We start from the raw sequence: 24713 nt of genomic DNA, 5'->3' as shown, positions 1-24713 counted from the left end.
GCCAGCCACCCCGCCACCTCCACCAGCATCACCTCCTGCACTCAGCTCACCACCGGCCACCAGCCCCAGCCGCCTCCGGCTGCCTCTCCTTCTCTCTCTCTCTCTCTCTCTCTCTCTCTCTCTCTCCATTATTGTTTTCTACTCTACAGAGGATGGGGTCGGCTTATGATTAGGTCGGGAGCAAGTCAGATCTTCCTCCAAAGCTGGTAATATTTATGTAGGCAAAAAGAGAGAGAACAGAGGGAGAGAGAGAGAGAGAGAGAGAGAGAGAGAGAGAGAGAGAGAAAGAACACGAACCGGGAGGAGGGGATAAGGAAATTAAACCCTTTAAGTCAATGCATATTGTGGTGACAGCGGCACAGGAGCCCTCACGGTGGAGTCGGCCAGGGCTGTGCGTTCCCAAAATATGACCAGGGGTGCTTGGATGTGTCGGCAGTATGACGACGGCTTAAAAATCTGGTTGGCAGCACCCCGGGAGAACGAGAAACCGTTCATCGATTCAGAGAGGGCTCAGAAATGGCGACTGTCTCTGGCATCTCTCTTGTTTTTCACAGTCCTGCTCTCTGATCACTTGTGGTTCTGCGCCGAGGCCAAGCTGACCCGGACCCGGGACAAGGAGCAGCAGCAGCAGCAGCAGCAGCAGCAGCAGCGACAGCAGCAGCGACAGCAGCAGCGGCGGCAGCGGCAGCAGGAGCCCTCCTGGCCCGCGCTCCTGGCGAGCATGGGGGAGTCCTCGCCCGCCGCCCAGGCACACAGACTCCTCTCCGCCTCCTCGTCCCCCACCCTGCCCCCCTCCCCGGGAGACGGCGGCGGCGGCAAGGGCAACCGAGGCAAAAACAACCGGAGCAAGGCTCTTTTTCTAGGAAACTCTGCCAAGCCCGTGTGGCGCCTGGAGACTTGTTACCCCCAGGGCGCCTCCTCGGGCCAGTGCTTCACCGTGGAGAGCGCGGACGCGGTGTGCGCCAGGAACTGGAGTCGGGGGGTGGCGGCCGCGGGGGAGGAGCAGCAGGTGAGGGGGACGCATCCAACTCCGCTCTGGAACTTGTCGGATTTTTACCTTTCGTTTTGTAATTCCTACACACTTTGGGAGTTGTTCTCGGGGTTGTCCAGTCCCAACACTTTGAACTGTAGTCTGGATGTGGTGCTCAAGGAGGGCGGCGAGATGACCACTTGCAGGCAGTGCGTCGAGGCTTACCAAGACTACGACCACCACGCTCAGGAGAAATACGAAGAGTTTGAGAGTGTGCTCCATAAATATTTACAGTCGGAGGAGTACTCGGTGAAATCGTGTCCTGAGGACTGTAAGGTAGGAACAGTGGATTCTCTCCCCTCTCCCATCTTGCGTTTTTCTGTCTTGTGTGCGTTTGGCCAAGATGTCTTCTGGAGTTTTAAAAAAAAAAAATATTATTATTATTATTATTTTTTTTTTTTTGACGCTGGTTTTGTTACTTCAGTTGTTTTTGTGGTTATAAGGGCCTGACTTGCTGCTTGAGTTGGGAATGCCTCCAGGATTGCTTGTGGACTGGTGCCTTCTTCTGGGAATCCTTGGAAGCTCAGGGAAGACCCTGGTGTTCTGAGCTCATAAAGCTGTTGCTTAACTATCTCTTACAGCTATGCAATTGGTTCAAACTCTGTTCCCATTAAAAAAAAAAATGGAATTTGGATGCAGCTTGCTAGGAAGACAGACATGGGACTGCATACTGATGACCCCAGATAAAACCAGACTCAGTGACAGGCGTGTATGGTTTGGCTTATGGACCTGTACACATGATTTCTCTGATAGTGGCATTATTAAATTGGTTCACCAGAGGGACAATAGAAAGTGTTTGTAGTTGTTTATGCAGGAAGATGAAAAAGCGTTTTACCTGTTTTTACAGGGGCAGTTCTGGTTGTTTGGAAAGTGTGGAGGCCTACCTAAGCATATTTATTCACCAGAAGTTTCTGGTGTTCTCTTAGACATTTGTATAATAATTGACCGGAGACTCACTACAAGTAGAAAGTTTTAATTAAGTATCTGGTGATCGAAGATGAGTGTTAGCTTATTTATCAGACATCTTATGTAATTAGCTTTAGTTTTCAGGATGCTCTTCAGAAAGGCTGAATGGCAAGTGCTAGATGCTGTGAGTGAAATATACCGAACTCTTTAATAATGTGTATTATATTCGACCTCTTCCTGCTGAATACAATAAAGGGTATAATCCTTGCTGATTGACAAAGGAGAAGAGAATCCAAGTTTCTCAAGAAACGTCAATGTAATCCTGGGTGCATGTGCTAATAGGAGTGTTCCTGTCCATGGTGCTGAAATGAGATTTGCCTGAGATCTGTTGAAGATGAAGATACTGCAGTGACCTTTTAGTAGGAAAGAAATGATGACAGAGTCTCAGTAAGCCTTTATGTTTCATTCCAAGGGTAATTTCTTAAACAACACAATAAAATAGTATTGCTTTTCAAAAGAAATAATACACCACATTCTCTTCCTTTCTCTTCACTACTCCCCCACACAGGAACAGGACAACTGTCTCTCTTCTGCCTCACTTTGTATTGGGGAAATGTAGTGAAGGGCAATATGGATCAAAGGTTTGAGATACTTTGATAAGAGAACTGTTTAAAATGAACATAGTTCAAGAGCTGTATTTTACTTTGGTTTGATCACTTGTGCTTTTGACAATTAAGCTAAACTCAAACTAAACTTGCTATGTCAACATCCTTTAAAAGACCAGAAACATATCTTCTTTGCACATAGTAATACTGAGTTTACAACATTAATTTGGAATGCTACTTCACTAGATAAACGGATCTTAAACTTTCTACCTATTTTTCTTAACCATACCACAGTAACTCATGCCTGGAGATCAAAGTTATTCTTCATGGCAGAAGTTAATGACTAATGTTTATTGCATAGTTGTTTATGTTGACAAGATATGTTGCATCAGAATTGTAAAGATAAGGACACTAATTCCACTACTAATAAAAAAGGATACAAGGGCTTCAGTATAGTTATGTTTAAAAGTGGTACCTTGTAATAATATGAATTTGCTTGCTTCTCTGAATGCAAACTTTTATAGAAATTTCTATTAATTCCAATTTGTATAGATTCAGTATTTAAAAGATAGTCTCCATTGCCAATAGACTGCACCATATTTTCAAATAAACATGTCTAATATATCTTTGTTCAAATGCCCAGATTTTAAATATATATTAATGTTTATTTTCACCTTGACCTGAAATAAATCTCAACTTGATATTTATATTATCATAGCTGTAAGGTATAGTGTAGGTTAAACTAATTTATCATATTATAAACTACTTCTGTATTGTGTTTCTTTATAAAAGAATCATCATCACCTGTACACACAAAGGCATATTATAAAAATATTAATTCCTTTTTAGCAAGATTTCTTCCTCACATAGAAAATTAAATACAGACATTAAAAAAAATAAATACAGACATTTGAATTTTTCATTGCCATAACACAGAATTTATTACCCATGATGTCTTGTAGCCATTTCTTGGTTGTGTGATTTTGGCTGATTTGTCAATTTGACACTTATTCCATAATAACTGTTTTCAAAAATTACAGTTTCAAATTTAAGGTGTCAGTGTTTTTGGCTAATAACTCATAAGTTGAGAATTTGGTTCCTTAGTTTAATGTATGATGTCTTTATGATTCTCCAAAAGTCACAAACATATCCACATACAAATTACACTACACGGCTAAAAATGCTACTTGTACACATTTGAAGGATGTGTCTGAGTTCTTTCTAAATACAGTTATTTCAAACATACTTACATTTATTAAAAGAAGATTATCATCAGGGACCTTGTCAAAATATACATTCTACGCAAAATTTTCCATGTTTTATGGTAGCCACAAAGTCCTAGGTTACATTAAAAGTAAATGCATTATATTTCTCGCATTGGTAATATATTCATGAAAAAGATGCAATTTTGATACTTTATAAGCATATTTTAGAACTAAAGGTAGAATATATTTAATCATATTAGCTATACAAATTGTTATAATTCATATTCTAGGAGAAATATATTAACTTTATCATACCCATATATAATTGAATGACTAAAGCAGTGATTTCTAAGTTTTAAAACTTAGGGCATGTATTATTACCTTCTAGTTTTATAATCTTCACTTCATTAAGATAAATGACACATGGCGTATATGTATAAAATTAGAATAGATCAAATTTAATTTTTATTTAACTTTCTTGAAAAGCTTTTTGGCCCATTATGCAAAAAAACAAAACAAAACAAAACAACAACAAAAAACAAACAAACAAAAAAAACCCTTAATGTTGGTCTAATACAATCATAATGTCTTGATTGAGTCCAAAGTAATTAAAGATAAAACACAGCTTACATTTACATTAGCAAGCGTTTGTATTGCAACATATAATAGAAAAAATTGGTATCCAAGAATATTTCCTAATATTCTGAAAAATAACTGGTTTATTATTTTTTTGAAGAAAATACACACATTTGTCTAGGAAGTAATTTATAAAAATATAAAGAACAAAACCCACTGCATATATCATTTATATTATAGCATTCAAACTGCTGTACTAAATAAATCAGGTAGCAAAAATTATGACAGTAATTTTTCTCTGTAGTTTGTAGTGTTCAAAATAATGTTTTTGATATTCTTCTTTAAGAAGAACCTAACAAATCTCTAAAAACCTTCAAGTTGGGTGGTGGTATTAAAAAATACAGTATTCTAAGTTACAAAATTACATATGCATGTTTTTAATTTGCTGAATTTTTTTATCTAAATAAAAATCTTCTGTTAAATATGCCGTTCTTTAGCCCCTAAGTGTTCTTGAAGATGTATATTATAAAAACTTGTGATACTTAGGAAATATAAATTTCTGGGTGAACAGGTGAACTTTTGTTACTGCTAACTTTATTTACTTAGTATACCTTAATACAGATTGTCAGTGAAAGCAGGTTTGAGATTAGATTCTAACATAAATCATTAAATCCTCTGTATTTTAGTTCTGTCAGCACATAGTCTAATCTTTATACTCTCACGAATATAAGCATTCTCATATTTTTATTTCTATGATCTCATATTAAAGCAGATTTTATTGCCTATTTTTATTTAACAATCACTGACCAAAAAGGTAACCCTGCCAGGGTTAAGCATATATGACAGTTGTGATACCTGAAGCTTTCTGCATTGTTTGCAAGAACCACTCACAAACCAGTAACCAGTTTGGTAACGGAATTTAGGTTACATAATGTGCAGTTTGGAAAAAAGGCATTTCTTAAGTTCTTATTTATTTTGGTGTCGTGCACTATAGATTCTTAAAAAATAGTTTTTTAAAAAGAAAATCAAATATCTAACAATTCTTTCCACTAAAATATTATTTTGCTGTTAAGTGCTATGGTATGTATTAGGACACTGTTCAAAAGTGTAGAATACGTCTACAAATACAACTCTTTTATATTTAACCACTTTATTATTTTCAAATCTGTTAAATCAAACAGCCTAACCATGCAGATGATCACTTTAACCATTAATAAGGCCATTTATAAGGTCAAAGCCACTACCATAATCATTTTTATGACCCAGATTTTTTATTATATTTTTGCTCCACATACAACTACTGATTTATGATCTGTGTTTTATTTTTTTAAGGAAACAACCCAAATTTTATCTTAATGTTGTTTTATAGACTAAAGAATGAATATTTTTACTTTGAACTTATAACTGGGTCAAATTGACAGCTATATAGGGCATAACCACAAAGTTTCAGTAATTGCTGTTTTACACTCGTTTAATCACTTTAATTAGATGAAGATGATGTCTGCATATGCAAGGTGAATTAAAATATGAAGGAAAGGGGATCAAACAACACTTTGACTCTCAGGCTCCCCCATATATAGATCATAATACATTAAGATATATTTTCTTGCTAAATTGAATATGCAAGAACAAATATACAGATAGCTATTTCAAAGAAGAAAACATTTTGGTTTGTATTATCTGACCTATTGCTTAATTTCAATTCTTAGTTGCCTGTTTAAATCTTCATCTTCTATATCAAAAACACATTAATTCAGCACCAAACATTTTTTGTCATTTATTTTATATTGATTTATACTGCAAGATGTTTCTTCAATATCAGTAAACATTTAGTCTAGATCAATAGTCCATGGGGTCACATTGGCATATCCTGGGGGACTCTTTGAAGAAACTCCTAGTCCCAAAAGAGATTCTAAGGAATTTCATTGGTTTGGCTTGTGTTATTGGCTTGGGATCTCCAGTTTCCCTGGTGACTCTCGTGTGTGGCAAAGGTTGAGAACCACTGTTCTATTTGACAGTGACAGCTCCAATGCAAGGACCTTCTAGTTCCTGTGCTTCTATAATACATAATAATCTCATTTGCTCAACTGATGAGAATGGAACTCAGATATTTTTGAAAAGTTGTAGAAGCAACAGAACATAGCCAGAGGGCAGGGAGCAAATATATAGTAACTAGGATGAGGAAGTAGATGAAAAGTGAACCAACTGGATGAAAGTTTTAAGGGATATGACCAAAGAGAACGCGGAGAGAAGGAGGTGGATTCAGAAGACCAGAGTCTTGAATGTTTAAGGAGGGCACTTTGGCTGTGACTATTCTTTCTTTTAGGTAGAACTGAGTCATCATACTTCTGTTAGGTAACGGGCTGATAATATGAGTGCAGAAACTGAATGATTGTCTTTCTGAGCCTGACTGATAAAGTATTAGAGGAGCTCCAGCCTTATTTTTGTCTCTAATTTTAGTCTATATAAATGGCCAAAATTTAGACTTTTTAAAAAGTACATGGTTGATTTTAAGAGAAAATCTTTTTGCTTTTCATAATATTTTGCATGATTCTGTCCTATTCTTCATCTGTTCACTTTATTAATCCTAGGAAGTTACTAATTGTTTTTTTTTTTTACTTTCCTTTAATTGTAATGATGAGACATATTTTTAAAACTTATTTCTATATTAGTGTGATAACTACGTGAAATTCATACAGTTTTTTTTAAAGTACAAAAGCTAAGTAGTCACAGATTATGACAAAGCTTAGTTTAGGAATTAGTTTTAAGAGGATCTTATTATTCTGTTTGGAAGTGATTATAATACCAATAATATTTTATTTTATAACATTTTAGATAATAAGTTACTGTGAAACATTAAATCTAAGTTTTAATCTAAGAAAAAAATTAGATGATATTACAATTGAAATAATGGAATTTCTTTAATGAAATGTAAATTTACTCTGCTTCCTTAAAACTGAAAACAAAAGATGATTAACATTTGCCTTTCTTGTAATAAGTGGTTACTGATTTATAGTATGTACTGTATTGGAATACATGAAAATATTTCCTTCTTGGCTGTTGAAAGTGTTAAAAGGTAATAGTTGATCCCTCCCCCACCTCCAACCACCTCTCAGGAGTCGGTTTCTACATTAAATCATTTATAAACAAAATGATGTATAAGTTACCACAGATGGTAAAAAAAAAAAAAGTCTTGCAAAAATAGAAATTTAATATCTGTTTAAACAGTGTTACTGATTTTAGCAGTGACAGTAGCATATTCACACATAATATGTGATAGGTGAATGCAACAATTAGTTCTATGGAAATGCATGGGGATTCTGTATGTCAGCTGCTCCATCCTGCACAGGAGGGAAAATGGGCTCTAATCAAAACTGTGTATAAAGATTCCTTGGTTTTCTTACTTTTCTCTCAGTGTACCTTCTTCTTATCACCTGGCAGAGTCTCCTGGCATCTAGAAGTGGCATTTCCAAGGCCTGTGTCTCATGGGAAGCCCAAAGTTCAGGACTCTTTGCATCTCTACTGTCATCAAAAATGATCAGTCTCTTTCTAACTAAACTATCACTGACTTTATTTGAAAAGATTGAACTAAGATGTAAATGGTTGATCGTGACAATGTATTAGCTCTCACAGAAAATGATTTGAATCACTCATAGATTTAAGTGCTTGGAACAAGCTTCAGCAGTAGCAGTTTAATAAGCTTTAGAGCTTATTAGAAGTCAGAAACTTGTCTAATTCGTTTAACCTTTACATCATTTCCATATGAGGTAATTTTATCACAGATTTTATCGATGAGTAAAGCAAGGACAGAAAGTTAACTATTCCAAGGTCAAACAGCTGAGCAGAGTGTTAAAGATCAAGTTCACACACACACAAAAAAAAGATCAAGTTCACTTTGTCACTTTAATGCATTTTCTCTTTTTCTTTTAGTATGAGCTTTATCAACATACCAAAGAATGGGAAGATTAGTATGATTAGCCCGCACATACTTTCACGTAATTTAATGACTGTTAAAGATCTTGCTGTGGGAGATAGCTCTGGGGAGGTGTCTGTGCTCCATTGTGAAGGACCGTATATCCCCTGATAAGAAGGCCTTTGAATTTTATTTTCTGTGTGAAGAAATATCAGAGAGGAATTTTAATCAAGTGGGATTCATTTGGGAAGCTTTTTTTTTTTTTTTTTTCAAAAATTAACTCTGGCAGCAATGTGATAATAGGTTGGGAGAGGGTGAAGTAATGCCAGAGAGACCGATTCAGAATATGCTGTCTTCTGTAGGGGTAATAGGATGGCTCCAAATCAGTACTCTCCAACAGAACTTTCTATGATAAAGGAAATGTTTTATTCTCCACCCTGTCCAATATGGTAGCCCCAAGCTATGTGTGCTACTGAAATGTGGCTAGGGTGAATGAAGATCTGAATTTTAAATTTTATTTAAATTTAATTATCCTAAATTTAAATAGCCCAGGATCTAGTGGCTACCATGTTGGGCAGAAAATTCTAAATGACTACAGTGGCTATGGAAGTGGAGAAGAAAGGCCAATTCCAGAGACTTTTCTCAGTCCAGTCTTACCTACTGTAGAGGAAGGATATGATTCAAGATTTATAAAGGGTGAGATTACAGATGTTGATACCATTGAAAGAAATACAGAGGGAAGAACAAGTTGGGATTGACAACATTGAAAGGAACAAGGAGTTCATTTTTGTAGATAATGATAGCAGAAGATATCCAGCAGATAGCATGCCATGTGAGTTTGGTTGAGGAAGTTTGGTTGTGAAGCTCACTCTCCACATGGAGGTTTGATGTGGGAAGCTGTGGACAGAGATTAGATGACCTAACAAAAACAAATTATATGGAAAGAAGGTTAAAGGTGAATCCTAAAGAAGAACAACATCTAAAGTTTTGGGCAGAAAAGGGACCAGGAAAGGAGACAGAGAGGCACAAGGAATGAGAGTGAAGATATGAGGGAGAATGAGAATGGGAATGGGAGATGAATATACAAGAGAGAAGGAGAGGGAGAAGAATAGGCAGAGGGAAGGGAGAAGGAATCATGGGAATGTGATAATCTGAAGGGTAAAGGGAAGGAGTTTAAGAAAGATGCAGAATCAGTCAGGAGTGTCTTATCTTGCAGAAAGGACATGCGGGATGAAGCCTAGGCGTAGGTCACTGGATTTGGCAATTAGTTCTTGTCGACCTTACAAGAGTAGTTTCAATAGATTGTCAGGGAGAGGTGTCAAATTGTGATGGATTAAGGAATGAGTTGGAGCTGAGATAAAGACTAGTCTTAATGACTCTTCCTTAGGAGAGAAAAGAGAAAGAGAAAGGAACAGGTGGGGAGATGTGAATTTATTTATTTATTTTTAAATGATTTTATTTATTTATTCATGAAGAAACACAGAGAGGAGACAGAGAGAGGGAGAGACACAGGCAGAGGGAGAAGCAGGCTCCATGCAGGGAGCCTGACGTGGGACTTGATCCTGGGTCTCCAGGATCATGCCCTGGGCAGAAGGTGGCGCTAAACTGCAGAGCCGCCCAGGCTACCCAAGGGAGATGTGAATTTAAAGAAATATTTTATGTTGAAATAAACTTGAGGATATTTGTAGATTATGATCTAGGACCCAGATGGGAATATGAGATAGAAAGTACCAGATTCAGAAAAAAATTAGTGGAGGCACCAGATCCCAAAGAAAAGGTGATGGGCTCCCATCTATTCCTAGCCTTGGGGAGGAAGAGAGGTTGTATCTGTGCATTCTGCTATACAACTCAGATCCTAATAAAAGGCATTTGTCATCTTGAATATGCTTTTTTTTGGTATTTTTTTTATTGGAGTTCGATTTGCCAACATATAGTATAACACCCAGTGCTCATCCCGTCAAGTGCCTTGAATATGCTTAAATGAAGTAGGAAATTCATTTTCAAATAATACGAAATAATGACTGTAAATAGCAACAATTATATAATACATGTTACTATAAATACTTTCTTTAGGAATGTGTTGGGCTGAGGTTTAATTGTATATTTAATCGTGTTTAACCCACTGAATTAAATATAGCTATCTCTTTATAGAATTTCTTTTAAAAATATTGAAATAGAAATAAAAAGTAATTTTAAACCTAATAGAGAATGTCATAAAATTATTAAAAGGACAATTGAAGATAACCTGGGTTCAGCCCTCAGCCCTCAGATTCACCATTTATTAGTTACGTGACATCACCCTAGTTACTTAAAATTGGGATTTTAGTATCTCTTCCATAACATGGTTACAAGGAAGAAATCAGGAGACTCCATACATATTATTATATTCAACCTAAGGCTTGATGATGCCCAATAAATGGGTAACAATTCATTAAAAACCACAGGGGGGAAAAACATGAAAAAATCTATAAAATTAACATAGTCTTCACTTGAGATCGCATCGAAATTGTCTGGGAAACAATACCCATTTACGAGAGTTTTATAAGCAGACTTTGCATCTTGGTTGATAAAATTCTCAGTTTTATTACTTCTACATGCTTCTCTAGAAAGGTGAATAAATTATTGAACAATGCTATCAGAAAACATAAGTTCAGCCGGAGTGAAAACATTCCGTTCTTAAAGCTTGAAGTTTTTCTCTATTTTAGATTAAAAATTAATTTAATTAATGTGCTGGGTTTTGGACTATGTGGATTCCCTTAGGTTACCCCAGAAGGATTTGAGCCATCTTATGCAATTTTTTGAGAGGACATTTGGAGAAACCATTATAATGATCTTATGTCTCTTGGTTAAAAAGATAAATCTTGGGGAAGGTTCTGTGTTAGGTAGTTTGTAAGGCATTGCAAAGTCGTGCCTTCAAAATCTATTTTAAAAGGTAAGGCCCTTTGCCCTGCCCTCTAAATATTTGGCTTTGTTTTTGTTTTTTTGTCCCTGTTATTTTCTGCTCTGACCCACATTTAACCACTCAGCCACACTTAATATTTTTATTGATTGAGGAGTGAGAGGAAGTTTAGGTAAAAGATTGTTTTGATATTGAACCAGAGTTAGTAGACAAGGCAAACATGGCAGGTGCCAAGACATAGAAGACTGAATGAGGAGAAGACTAGGCTATGCTCTGTATGTGGGAACATGATTACCCTGAGAAAGAGAAGACAGGGGGTGACACAGCAAGATTCTTTAACTAGATAAAAATCAGCGTGTGGAAGAGGGGGGTCTTATTAACCAGTACTTTATGTGGCTCTAGGGGTGAGAATGAGTCTCTATACATAGATGTTTTATGCAGGAATATCTCTACTCCCTATAGGGAAGAGTGTTCTATTAAAGGGTACAATGGAAGAACTTGCCTGAGGAAATCAGAGCACATTGCTACAGAACATGTACAAATGGGATGGGAATTATCTGCCATGACCCTACAGGACATCCTGCCTGTGTGTTGCAGGTTGACCAGATGATTGTAAATATCCCATCCAACAGCCTTTGGCATAAGATGAGGCACCCAGAAGTGATAGGTTTACACAGTGAGCTTGTGCTTATTGCTAATCTCTGTCAAAGAAAAATTTTCTTACACAGAAAATATAACTGTTTTCCTAGCCTAGCACCTCACTCATAGTAATACTTTGCTTTAAAAAAATGAAAGTCCTGACAATATCAATGTTAAATTATTTCTCTGGTTCCTGTTTATATTGTTATTGGTATGAATAACTTTAAAAAAGAATGAATCAACTACATATGCTTATCCTGAAGATGTATAGGAACGGAGTTAGACGATAGAGGAATTTTTTTGTTGTTTTTGCTGATTTGCAGAAACACTCGTTATCTTCTGATTACAAGCATATCCTTCCCTGTAATAGACTGTCACACATGACTCAGCACATGGTCAGACTGGGTAGAAGAAGGTGGGGAAGACATTGGGCAAGACAGTGTGGGGCACCTGTGCTTTCTGACACCATGGCCTCAGCCCAAGTCCAAGGGAAGTCGTGGGGAAAGAGACCACATGCAAATGTGAATGGTCTTGCTGGCCACTGGAGCTGTGAGTCTCTGCAACCAATCTGCTCTGTGGAGGGTTGCCAGTTATGAAAGGTTTCAGATATGTTCTGTTTGTCCCATGAAGTGTCTCCATATATATTGAAAATTTAAAAGTTGCTTTCTCTATTGGTTTTGCAGTGCTTCTTTTCATGCGTTAACTCACCCCGTTTCTGGTTCTTTGGGGACATTATTACCAGAAGCAAAATCACTGTATAAAATTCCCCACTCTTGTAGAATGGTACTCAATATTTATTAGGTTTTTACCTTAAATAAGCTCTATTCTGATGATGCAAGCATGCTTATCTTATTTCCCACAACAGTCCAACATCATGGACAAAACTAGCATTCTCAGCAAATAGGGTGACAGTGACTAAGAGTTAGAGAGGTTAAAGAATATGATGCTGAAGTTCTCACAGTAGGTGTGGTGTAGCTAGAGTTTACACCTAGTAGCTTAATCTCAGAGGTTTAATTTAGTTATTATATTACGTTGTCCACTCTACCATAAATTGTTGCTCATGTCTAGTTGTTTTTTTGTTTTTGTTTTTTTTAAAGGGTTGGGATTGTGGGTGGGAAGTAGCGGGAGTAGATGGAATGTAAAGTTCTTTGGCACATAAAAAGAAACACAACACACTTTATCCAGATTTCTTGTTGCTGCAGCAGCTTCGTGTGGGGAATAAACAGAGGCCTAAAAGTTAGAATGGCCAAGATACAAATTGCTGTTCCTTCGGATCCTTTGAGATAGGGGCACTTCTATCTAATTTGAGGGAACACTGAGAGGAGGAGCAGAGCATTTTACAGGATAGTAAAATGTAGCTGGCCAGTTGTCCTCTCAGCTGAAGCCACTCTGAAAGGAGATGATTGCTTCTTACCGCACGGCAGCGCCACTTGTCCTACTATTTAGACACTGAGCTCGTAGAAAACATTGACAAGTTTGTCCTTCTAATCTAGTAATTAGCTTCTAATCAAAACTGTCCTTCTAGTTCAGATCAGCTGCCTGATAGAGATCTTGAATTTAGTTTCCATAGGGGCATTTTTAAAAGCACTGTTTTATGTTTAACCTTGGGAATCACAGAGACCCTACTTAGATAAAACCTGTGATCGTCTGTATGAAGAGAAACAAATGTTTTTAAGAAGGGCGATCTGAATCTTAAACCACTTAAAAACAGGATTTCTCCTTCCCCGTAGTGAAAACTGGGCTGACAGCCAGGAGCCATTGGGCAAGACACTGTGGGGCACCTGTGCTTTCTGACACCATGGCCTCAGCCCAAGTCCAAGGGAAGTCGTGGGGAAAGAGACCACATGCAAATGTGAATGATCTTGCTGGTCACTGGAGCTGTGAGTCTCTGCAACCAATCTGCTCTGTGGAGGGTTGGCCAATTATGACAAGTTTCAGATACGTTCTGTTTGTCTCATGAAGTGTCTTACTATATATTGGAATTTTAAAAGTCACTTTGGAAAAATGAATCCTTCCATTTCACTTTGGTTTAGAATTTTTTAACTTTTCATTTTTATTCAGTGTGTCTGAAAAATTCCAATGCAGAGGAAGGAATTCAAGTCTGAGTAAACAAAATCCTTGTGGGCATAGTTTGATTTCAATGATAAATATACATTGTGTTTTTCACCTGCTTAACCATGGACTTGATTGCCCTCTTCAGTTTATTGGTTAAGATTATTAAGATAATAAATCTACTCTAGGTATTTTGACATTTTTTGTTCTTATAACTTAATGGATGAAATAGGTCAATCGTGTATGATACACTATTTTACCTCCCAAGAGTCAAAGGAGCCTATCTATCTATCTATCTATCTATCATTTTTTTTTTTTTCAAAAACAAGCCTACTTACTATAAGAGTACATGAACTTTCTTGTTTGTTGATTTGGTCTTTGACAAATAATTTTCTTAAATTCAAATACTTCAAAATCTGAGGGAAGTTAACAAAATCTCTTGGTATTTATAGTCCCGTCTTTAATCTTACATTTCTTTTTTTTTTCTTTAAAGATTATTTATTTATTTATTTTTCATGAGAGACACAGAGAGAGAGAGAGAGAGAGAGAGGCAGAGACACAGGCAGAGGGAGAAGCAGGCTCCATGCACCGGGAGGGAGCCCGATGTGGGACTCGATCCCGGGTCTCCGCGATCACGCCTGGACTGAAGGCAGCGCTAAACCACTGAGCTACTTGGGCTGCCCTAATCTTACATTCATATTAAGAACTTGAACTTTTTCATAATAGAAATCTAAAATGTTTCCTTAAAGCTTTGGGAATTAAAAAAATTTTTGATGTTTCTCAATTTCATAAAGGCAGAGATTTTTAAAGGTCTTAGTCACAAGAGCAAGTCTTAACACTGACGAGGCCATCTGTCTTTGTCGCTGTTGCGTGGTCCAGATGGACAGCACTGCAGATGTGTTAGCTGGAGAGTTCACTGTCCTTTCGTTCCACTGCTTGAGTATTGGTGCTGTCAGCTTTTCCTTGCTTCCACTTGGCTGTGTCCACACAGGAAAAGGAAAATAAGATCAATAAATAACTACAATTAAGACAAATACAGATTCCCAAAGATTTGAAATGCTGTTTTGTTACTCAACTTTTTGGGCTAATCATCTTTGTCAAAAATATGGTGCATCCCTACTGAGGAAATGATGCTTACTTCTCCAGTGTTGCACATTAATTGGATGGATGTTTAATTTTCTCATGGCATCTGCTTTAAACAGAAAAGTGCAAAAGCTAAGCAGTGCAAATGTGTGTTTAATGACTTGATTATATTAATAATACTAAAACAGTACAGCTAAAGGCATTATACAGCACTCAACAATTTCCTTTTTTCCAAGTCAAGACTAGGGTAGATGAGGAATTGTAGAAAAGTTAACTTATGATACATACAGTTCAGGGGAAAAAAATCGTATCATCATCCAAATATATTTATTTGTCTTAATGGCCTGATATTTGAAATGCATGGGTTCAGATGAAGTAGCTAAATTCATGCTACCAACAGACCAAGGAAAACATGCAATTATATTTGAGAGTTCCCATTTTCTACCTTTGACCAGTTACTACAGTTTACTCTTGTCTGTGTAGCACTGTCTCCATTCTGGGCTATTTTAATCAATTCCCATCCTACATTTTAAAAAATACCATGATAATATATAATGCATTTAATATAAGTTATTAAGGGTAGTTTCCCAAGCAGCTGTCCAGCCAAGTTCCTCTGACTTCTCCAATAAATGATTAAGGGTTGTCCTCTGGGGTTGCTGTTCCTTGTTGTGGAATAAGCAGGTGAATCAGTGGGGCCAAAGAAGCATCGGCACTGAAGAGAACGCGTGCTTTTTCTCAGAATGATCACAACGATTATTTGCAGTGGATATGATAATTGTCATCCAGATGCATTAAAGGATATTGCATAAAGAACATTTTAATAATTTAATTTGTAATCATTGTCTCTGTGACTGCATTTTGTTATACAAATTTTATGTACTATATAGGAAAAAACTGTATAGAGACAAATGAATATTACTTTCTAAAAATGGATCTTTAGTGGAGACTGTTGTTGGATAGTCTGAGCACTATTATTATATGGCAACAGTAATTTAGACACTGAGATAAAAGATATCCCACAGTGCACCTAGTTAAAAAAAGAATAAATAATCAGACATTTCATCATGTGTGACTCATAAGTGGACATGCAAAAAAAAAGTAAGAAATTTATATATAAACAGGGTAATTATTAAAGCAAGGGAAGGAAGGAATACGAGAGAAAATGCAGGACAACACTTGCTTTCCACCCCCCCCCCCATGCACAGGAATGAGAGCAAGATTAAAGCCATGTAAATATCTTAATCCAAAAGCTGTTGTGTTCATAATGTGTTCCTGAAAGAAAACAACCTTGGCAACAAATTTTCTTTTTCATATGGTTCCACTTTCAACATATAAGTGAACATTAGATTTTCCTCAGAGTCTTGAAATTTGGACCATGCCACAACTTGCTTACAAAAACTTCATGGTTTTTCTGTTCAAATACAGTAGACTGTAAGATAATTATAAAATATGGTGTTTGATATCTTTGTCACTGAACAACAGAGGTATTTATATGGGAACTATAAACAGAGTATTTTATTTGTACATGCTTCTTTATGGGTAATTATGGGTTTGAAAAGTCAGAAACAGCAGTGTGATTACTCCATAGCTTGCAGTGGGGCTGTGTGAGTCCTTAATCTGGCCACTTAAAGAAAGAAACAGCTATTCATCTCTGAACCTTTCCAGAGAAGCAGTTTTTAAAATCCGAGGCTGCTTCCCAAATTTAGCAAACTTCAGAAAAGTATATCACTTTTTGGTTCTGCTGGTGAATTTATGAATTTTAGGAAACTGGAAGGATACTGCAGCTTGATCGAAGTGCATCAAAGTCAGGAAGAGATTGAAAGAGAAAATATTCCACTTGATAGAAAAAAGCAAGAGAGACTATTTGACAGCATAATGGAAACTTTTTCATCAATCCTCCCATAAAAATGACGATTTTTTTCTTTATTACGATCCTATTCAGATATTTAACTAGGATGTTCAGAGCAGCAAAATTATTATATTACCTGAGAAATCATCCAGACAGTTCAAACAGTTCCAAAAATTCAAATTGTTCATAGGCAAATGTTTTAAAATAATACTTTCCAAACATTGTTCTTATTACTTCACATTATGAAATGATCTAGAGTGTTAGAAATAAAATAAGGAAGAGGCTCAACCCCTAATGGCCAATCATGGGCTTTGGTGGAAAGTCTATTCTGTGTATTTTTTTGATACTCCCCCAACTAAGAGGGTGCAGGCATGCCCTCCCTTTGGATCTAGGCATGCTTGTGGCTGCTTTATACAAAAGACTGGGGCATAAGTGATGCTCTGGAACTTCCATGGTAGCTGATAGATGGCCATGCATTCTTAGTCCTGTTTTCTATGACACACATTCTAGAGGGCTTGAGCTATCATATAAGACGTTCAAGTACCCCCAGACCACCCGCTATAAGGAAGCCCAAGGCATATAGAGAGGCCAGGGTAGGCTTTCTTGTAGACAGCCTCAGTTAAAGCCAGACTTTGTGTTGTCCCAGGCCAGGTTCAGACTTCTGGGTGAAACCTCCAGATGAGTCAGATGCCAGCCACTCTAAGTCACCCAGAACCCCTCGGATCTTCTCCAAGCAGCAGACTCTTTAGAGGGAAGAAAAGCTACCTCCTTTATGTAGTTTTAACTTCCTGATCCATAGCATCTTAGACTGTAATAAAAGGGTTGTTGTTTTAAACTACATTTTTGGGTGGTATGTTAGGCAGCAACGAACTAAATGTTCAGTAATTGTTGAATGATTCTCCATTGTGTGAGAGATTCCATTGAATAAAACTAATGAAAGTTGAAAAAAAAACCAACAAACAACTGATGTGGCCTCATTTTTTTATTGAATTTTTAAATTCATTTAGCAGTAAATACTCATGCATTGACTCTTGTGCACAATTCATCATCTGAGGAATTAGGAGACATATGAAAAGATACAATACCTGTGAGCAAGTTGTGTACAATGTAAGTGAAAAGATACAGTTTGACACTGAATATATGAACAGTGCCCTGAAGGGATATAGCACACTCCTCTGGGAATTCAGGATAGACCAACTTCTTACTTCTTTCACTGGCTTTTTACTAATATCTTTCACCATTGCATCCATATGTGGCAAATAAAATGGAAATTAACTGTTCAATCAAGATATATCTGCTGAAATTTTTGAAAGAAGCAGTTTTAAAGGCTGCATTATTTGGAATATTCTGTTGAAATCTTCATATTTTCAATTTTTTTTAAAGCTAAGAAACCATAATGAATGGGTCCTCTTGAAACTGAATTATTTACTGTGCATTTAAAGCGTTTAAGCGTTTTCAAGTGGGCGATTATACTGATACTCTCTCAGCCACTGAGTTTCTACTATTCTGTAGGAGAAAGTAGTTGCAGTTTCATGAACATGTTATAATATCACCTTTTTGTTCTTGCACCTTCGCCATAACTTTGGAATATTGTAAACAGCATTTGCACAAATTTGCACATTCAATTTATCTGAAATTTTTTGGGAAGCATTAAAGGCTAATAATATTCATAGAAATCACAAAAGAAAACTAGGTATGGTACAGTCAGTAGCAAGTGGCATCATTTAACCATTAGGTAGAATATGAAGAGGTGAGCAATTGTCATGAAAGCACCAACTAGTTTTCAGAATGACTTACTAGACTTTTTATTCAATGGAGTGGTTGCCGTTTTCCGTGGATTATTCCAAAAATGAAATCATGCATTAGATTTCTTTTTGAAGTGTAAGTTGAGGTGAAACAGCTTGAGTTTATTTTTCTTGCTTTGCAAAAGAAAAAAAAAGAGGGATTTCTGTTGTATTAGTTATCTATTACTGTGTACAAATTACCACAAACATAGAGATTTAAAACTGCACACATTTATTATCTCACAACATCTGTGGGTCAGAAGTCTGGACATGGCTTAAATATGTCCTCAGCGAGCACACAGTTAAGGTGTGCGCCAGGCTGGGACCTCATCTGAGACTCAACTCTACTCTTCATCTGAAAACATCAGATAAAGCCCTTGTGGTTGTTGGCAGAGCATGTGCCTTGCTGACCGAGGAACTGACTTCAGATACTTGCGGCCCGTTGGCTGGATTCCGCCCTTGAATCACTGCCATGTGTCCCTCTGTGGAGCAGCTTGCTTTTTTAAAGGCACAAGAGGGAAGGGTTCATGGCAAGATGGATGTTATAATTGTACATAATGACATCATGAAATGACATCCTTCTTTGCTCTATTCTCTTCTTTGGAAGGAAATCCAATGGAGGCTACGCAAGAACATAAAGACCATAAGGGGGATCATGGGGCCACCCAAGAGACTATTTGCACATATGTTACTTTTAAAGGTCCCTCAAATGCATCATTCTTTAGATATTCAAAGACAATTTCACATATCTCAGACAGATAAATGTTTTTGTTTTATGTTGCTACCAAATCAAGAAATATTTGATAAATATTTAACAGTAATTGTAGGAAACCATCAGCATTATTAAGTACATATATGTTTTACTGTAGGAATAGGTAAATAAAACTTATTAGGCATGATCCGCATGGGGAAAATGGAATTCTAACTAAAGAAATGGAAAACAGTCATTTCCAAGCCTTTTTATTTCTTCTACAATTGTTTCTGTATAAAACTAAATTCTAAATTTGCCTTGAAATATTTCCTTAAAATATAAGAAACTTGCTATGCTTATGGAATAATAAGTGTCACGTAATTGCTTTAGAGGAATATAATCTGTTTCCTAAAATATATTTTAGGGTAAATTAATGAATCTGTACAACTGTAGTTTCTAAGTGATGACTTAAAAATCGCATAAAAAGATCGACTTATTTAGACCAGTGCAGAAATCACACATGCCAGTTTATTCATCCATATAAATCTCATTTTTCTGGAATGCTGCCCATAATGCTAGATTCATATTAAAGGTTTCAGCAGTGGGATTTAAAATAAACATGGAGGCACATAAGGGCAACTTCCTTTATGACTAGAGGCCAGGAAACACTCTCTTTTCAACTCTTCTGACTGTATTAGAAGAATTCCTTTTGTGATGGATTCCAGAGTGCTGGATTTTCTTATGGGGACTGCATTTTTGTCTTTAGACCTTGAACTTCATTAAAGTAGTTGCTTAGCACATAGAAAATGGAAATCACAGTTTTGGAAATAATGTTCTGATTTCTGGGTTCATACTCATTGAGGAACTGGTACGTTTCAGTATGGAGGGAGAGTAAATTAAATTGGATAATTGGGCAGACAGGGTAAGTAAGAGTCAAGTGTACTGCTGCCCTGTGCACCTCAACTTCAACTATTCTATGACATCAGCTCGCTCTGTTCCACAGCACACACTGATCTTTTAGTATTTAAGGAAGTTGAGATGGATTACTGCAATATTTCATTACTAAAATGATTCCAAGCATATGCCACCCAATAACATCAGCTTAGTATTTAAGGAAAAATGGAATTAGAAGTTCTTCATCTGGACTTGGGTCATGCCAAAGTGATGAAAAGGTGCAAACTTAAGGATTAAAAAATATATATCTCTGGGTTTTCTCTGGCTGTAATGGAACTGTCTCCTGGACATTCTGAAGTGACTGTTACAGTATATGTATATTGTTCTTTTTTTTCCTATGTATAATTGCTGACTTAGAAATATGTGCTATGTAAAATCAGGTCCAGAACTCTATGATTTATCCTTGCACCACACTTGTTACACTAGGTACTGTTTACAAAATATTCACTGAATTGATATTATTCATTTGGAGAAAAGTTGAGTTTTGATTCCATAAACGTATAAAAAAGTTGGGTAGTCAAATCTGTTGTGATTCCCAGAAATCCCTATCCATATGCTATCCTCTCAAGGAAATTATGTACAGTTCAGTTATGGTCCTTTGCTGTGTGGTTTTAGATGAAGTCATGTGGGATTACAATGTCAAAATCTTGTTTGAATTAAGGAGAAAGAAATTAAACAAACCATCTCTTCATTTCAAAGTATATTCATTTCATTGTCAAACTATCGGCACTTGTTGGATTTCTTCAAATCAAAGCATGATTCATATAATTACTGTATTATGATTCGCTTTATTAAAGGGCGGAAGGTATTTTAATGGTTTGTGACGAATGAAGAGAAGATGAAATACGAAGAACTTGTCTGAGTGAGACCTGCTGAATATTGAATTTAGTTATAGTTATTGTAGAATGTTCTCTTAATAAGATTGAATCCAGAGGCAAGACATTTTGTTCCTTAAAATCCCACTGAAGTATATTTTAAGAATGACCTGCATAATGATGAATTTTCAAATTCTTATTAGCATCCTGCAAAAAAAAAAAAAAAAAAGTACTCTGGCATAATGACCTGGCTTTTCAGTTTCAATTCATGCTTGTTATTATGTTTTCTTCCAGTCATTTCATAAGAGTATGTTGTAAAGTTATTGATTTCCCAGATTTAAAAAAAATCTATATTTTATTTATAGCTACTTACAACTTGCTCTTCAACAGACTGCACTTTTTTTCCTGTAATAAATATTAGAGGAGGGAATGTTAAGTTATTCTAATTGACAATTTTTAGAACCCTTCAAAAAGGACATTCCTTTAGAAATTTGGTAAGAGGAGAGTATTAATATCCATTATTTACTAATTTACATCAGGTTTAATTATGCAGAAGGTAAAGACCGAGCTTCAGTACTTGAATGGAAAATAAGGAAGTACTTTTGCTTCAGTACTTGAATGGAAAATAAGGAAGTACTTTTGGAAAATAAGGAGAAACTTTGTTTCTCTGGAAACCATAGTATTTGATGTTAAGGAACAGTGTCTGTTTCATAAAATAAGATTTTGATCATCAGTAAATAGTTTCTCTTCAAACATCTATAAAGTGCTATTAAGCTTTTTCTTTACTTTTCACTTGATTCCATTCATAGATGCCTTAAGTTTCTACTAGCTGTCCTTAGTGAGTTTTGAGTCAATCAGGCTCTACCCCAGGAAGGCAGCATAGACATCTTCCATATGTAATTTGGAGGTTTAAGGATGTATCTGATGGGAAATAAAATTGAAACAAAAAATTGGGCTGATTAGGCTTATTCACTTGTGGATTTCACTTACCTTTACCGGGTGAACCACTTGGGGAGCTTATTAAAATGTCAGGCTTGATTAGTGGCCTTGAGGTGGGGCCTGAGCTTCTGCATTTCCAAGTTTCCTGGTCATTGCTGTGATGCACATGCATGGAATCGACCATATTCTGTGCTGCATTGTGTGGGATTTGAGATGATAATACCAATGAGAATGCTTCCATCCTACCCTCCTTTGTTTTAGCAGACCCTTGACTTTTAGGATGTAACATCCAGAGTTTGACAGACTTGTAGATTTACTTTATACTACCACTGAGATTCAATTTTGAATTGCGCATTATAAGAATAAGTCATTCATCAATTAAACAAATTTGTACTGATGCCTTACTGTGTGCTAGGCATTCTCTTAGGTGCTGGGTAACAAAGGTGAACAAGACTCAGATAAGTAAATAGATAACGGTAATACGATGTGATTATTGCTACTTAGGGAATGTCCAGGTACTATGTGAGGCTTTGGAAAGCCTGCTCCGAGGAACTCATGTGCAGGCTGAAACCTGAAGGCAGCAAGGGTATATGTGGGAATAGAGAAACATTCCAGATGTCCTGCCTCCCAGAGTGCGCTCCATAGATGAACATCAGAGACCTGACTGCAGGGCTTATTAGGAATAGAGTTGTGGGCCTCTCCCCAGGCCTCCTGCGTCCCAGAATCAGAATCTGCATTTTAACAAGATCCTCAGGTAACTCAGTCAAGGGAACACTGACTGTAGGGGAGAGAGTGGGGATGTGCAGGAGACTCTAGGGAATTTATTTCATTGGAGGAGACTGCTAGCAGTATCTTGAAAATGGTTCCTTGAAGACCAGTTGGTGAAAAGAGATTATTCCTGAGTTTCTTTGTTAGTTTATCATAAAGTGTAATGCTTTGTGTTAATTTTTAATTAACTGCTAAAAACGTCTGGAAATGCTGAGTGCAAAGTCCATTGTTAGCTGGAAGCTCTACCACTGTCTGAATTGGGGCTAAAGTTATCAGGAGTGGACTCCTCTGGCTTCAAGTACTTGACTAAAGTCTCTATTGTCATTCAGGGAACAATTTCTGTTTGAAAAACGTTTAATTATTATTGCCAGACATGAGGAATATTGATTATGGCAATCTACTCCAAGAAAGGCATGCTTCTTATAGACCGTCACTCATATTTAACATGTTAAACTTCATGTGGGCATTTATTTCCAGCGATGGAGGTGATGCTTTGGTTCTTCCAAACAGATGCTCCCTATTTAATTTCAGCTTTCAAACAAAATGGTCTAAGATCTCAGAAATGTAAGAGTCATCACGTAAAAGCATAAAACTGACATAGTCTTTCTAAATTCAGCCATACTTATTGGATGCCTACTGAAAAGATTGGTATATACATTGTAACTTTCATAAATCTGTCCAGTCAACTTTTGGTAAAAAGTTGTTTTTCACAAATCCACTTTATATTCCATGCATCCATCCATCCATCCATCCATCCATCCATCCATCCTTCTAGTATCCTTGGATCACAGTTGATATATTCAAGAATATTACTTTTCATTAGACTCATTAGACAGTTTGTATTTTAATGCATGATCTATAAAAAGTAAATAAAATGAAGAGGATAGAAACTTGCACATAATAATGAAGGAAGTAAATTTCATATGCTGTGAGGTCCATAGTTAAGAATTTGTTTTAAAAGGAACTGAGGTTTGGGGCACCTGGATGGCTAAAAGGGTTAAATTAAAGTATCTGACTCTTGATTTCAGCTTACGTCATGATCTCAGGGTTGTGAGATCGAGCCCTACCTTGGACTCCACACTGGGTGTGGAGCCTGCTTAGGATTGTCTCTCTCCCTCTGCCCTCCTCTGCAATATAAGTAAAAAATTAAAAATAACTGAGTTTTTACTTATTAGTTTTAGCACCCTGGGCATTTTATTTTCAATTACTTTATTTTAAAAATGTTCTATACATTTAGCCTATGTGATGGTTAACATTCCTCCCTCCTCCCTCCCTCCCTCCCTCCCTCCCTCTTCCTGTCGGTTTCTTTCATCTCTTCTCTTCTCTTCTTTTTCTCTTCTTTCTCTCTCCTCTTTTTTCTTTCTTTCTTTTTTTTCATTTTTCTTTTTTCTTTCTTCTTTCTTCTGATGTTATTTAAGAAATGTATCTTATTCTACTTTCCTTCTCTATGACCTGAAATGTTAAGTATTACCATAACTTTGAAATATCTCAATGTGAGAAGCCTAATTTGTTTGAAGAGTCATCCATAATTTATAAAAGTTGTCAAGCTCTGTCCATTTTAGATGGGGAATCTCCTAAAAACAGCCATATTTAGACTGAGAGATTGCTCATTTGTTATGACCATAGCACACATGGTCTTAACTTAGGACTTTCTATGATGGCTTGGAGTATTTTAGGCTCATTCAGTATAATGTATTTCACTTTCAATGTCAAACTCTGAATCAGATGCTTAATCATGGGTCTAATATGGTACTGGCCCAGACCATGATGTCTCCCGGAACTTCTGATTTGGACTTGCATCAAGGTAGCTTTTATTCTTGGGTATCAGGAAAGGAGCAATTTGAAAATATAAATAAGGTGGAGACATGGGTGGGAGTGTTCAAGACACCTTCATGGATAAGAGAAAGTTGTGTGGAGACACATCTACTCACTCTGACCTTGTTTTCAATTTCTAGCTGTATCAGCATAGAAATCATATATACTTGTCTAAACTGTCATATAAGTA

General features: G+C 36.6%; 1 protein-coding gene across 1 annotated transcript in view; it reads left to right on the top strand.

Moving 5' to 3' along the window:
* The first annotated feature begins 267 nt into the window (after positions 1-267).
* The window catches only part of NALF1 (NALCN channel auxiliary factor 1), a 622100-nt gene continuing 597654 nt past the window's right edge, over positions 268-24713 (top strand). The window contains exon 1 of the mRNA XM_055336028.1: positions 268-1306. Within this exon, the coding sequence (XP_055192003.1) occupies positions 407-1306 (900 nt within the window). The 5' untranslated portion in view covers positions 268-406. The remainder of the gene's footprint in view (positions 1307-24713) is intronic.

Source organism: Nyctereutes procyonoides, unplaced genomic scaffold (genome assembly GCF_905146905.1).
Source record: "Nyctereutes procyonoides isolate TBG_1078 unplaced genomic scaffold, NYPRO_anot_genome, whole genome shotgun sequence".
Lineage (NCBI taxonomy): Eukaryota > Metazoa > Chordata > Mammalia > Carnivora > Canidae > Nyctereutes > Nyctereutes procyonoides.
Note: the sequence above shows the minus strand (reverse complement) of the source record. Positions and strands in the feature narration are given on the sequence as shown.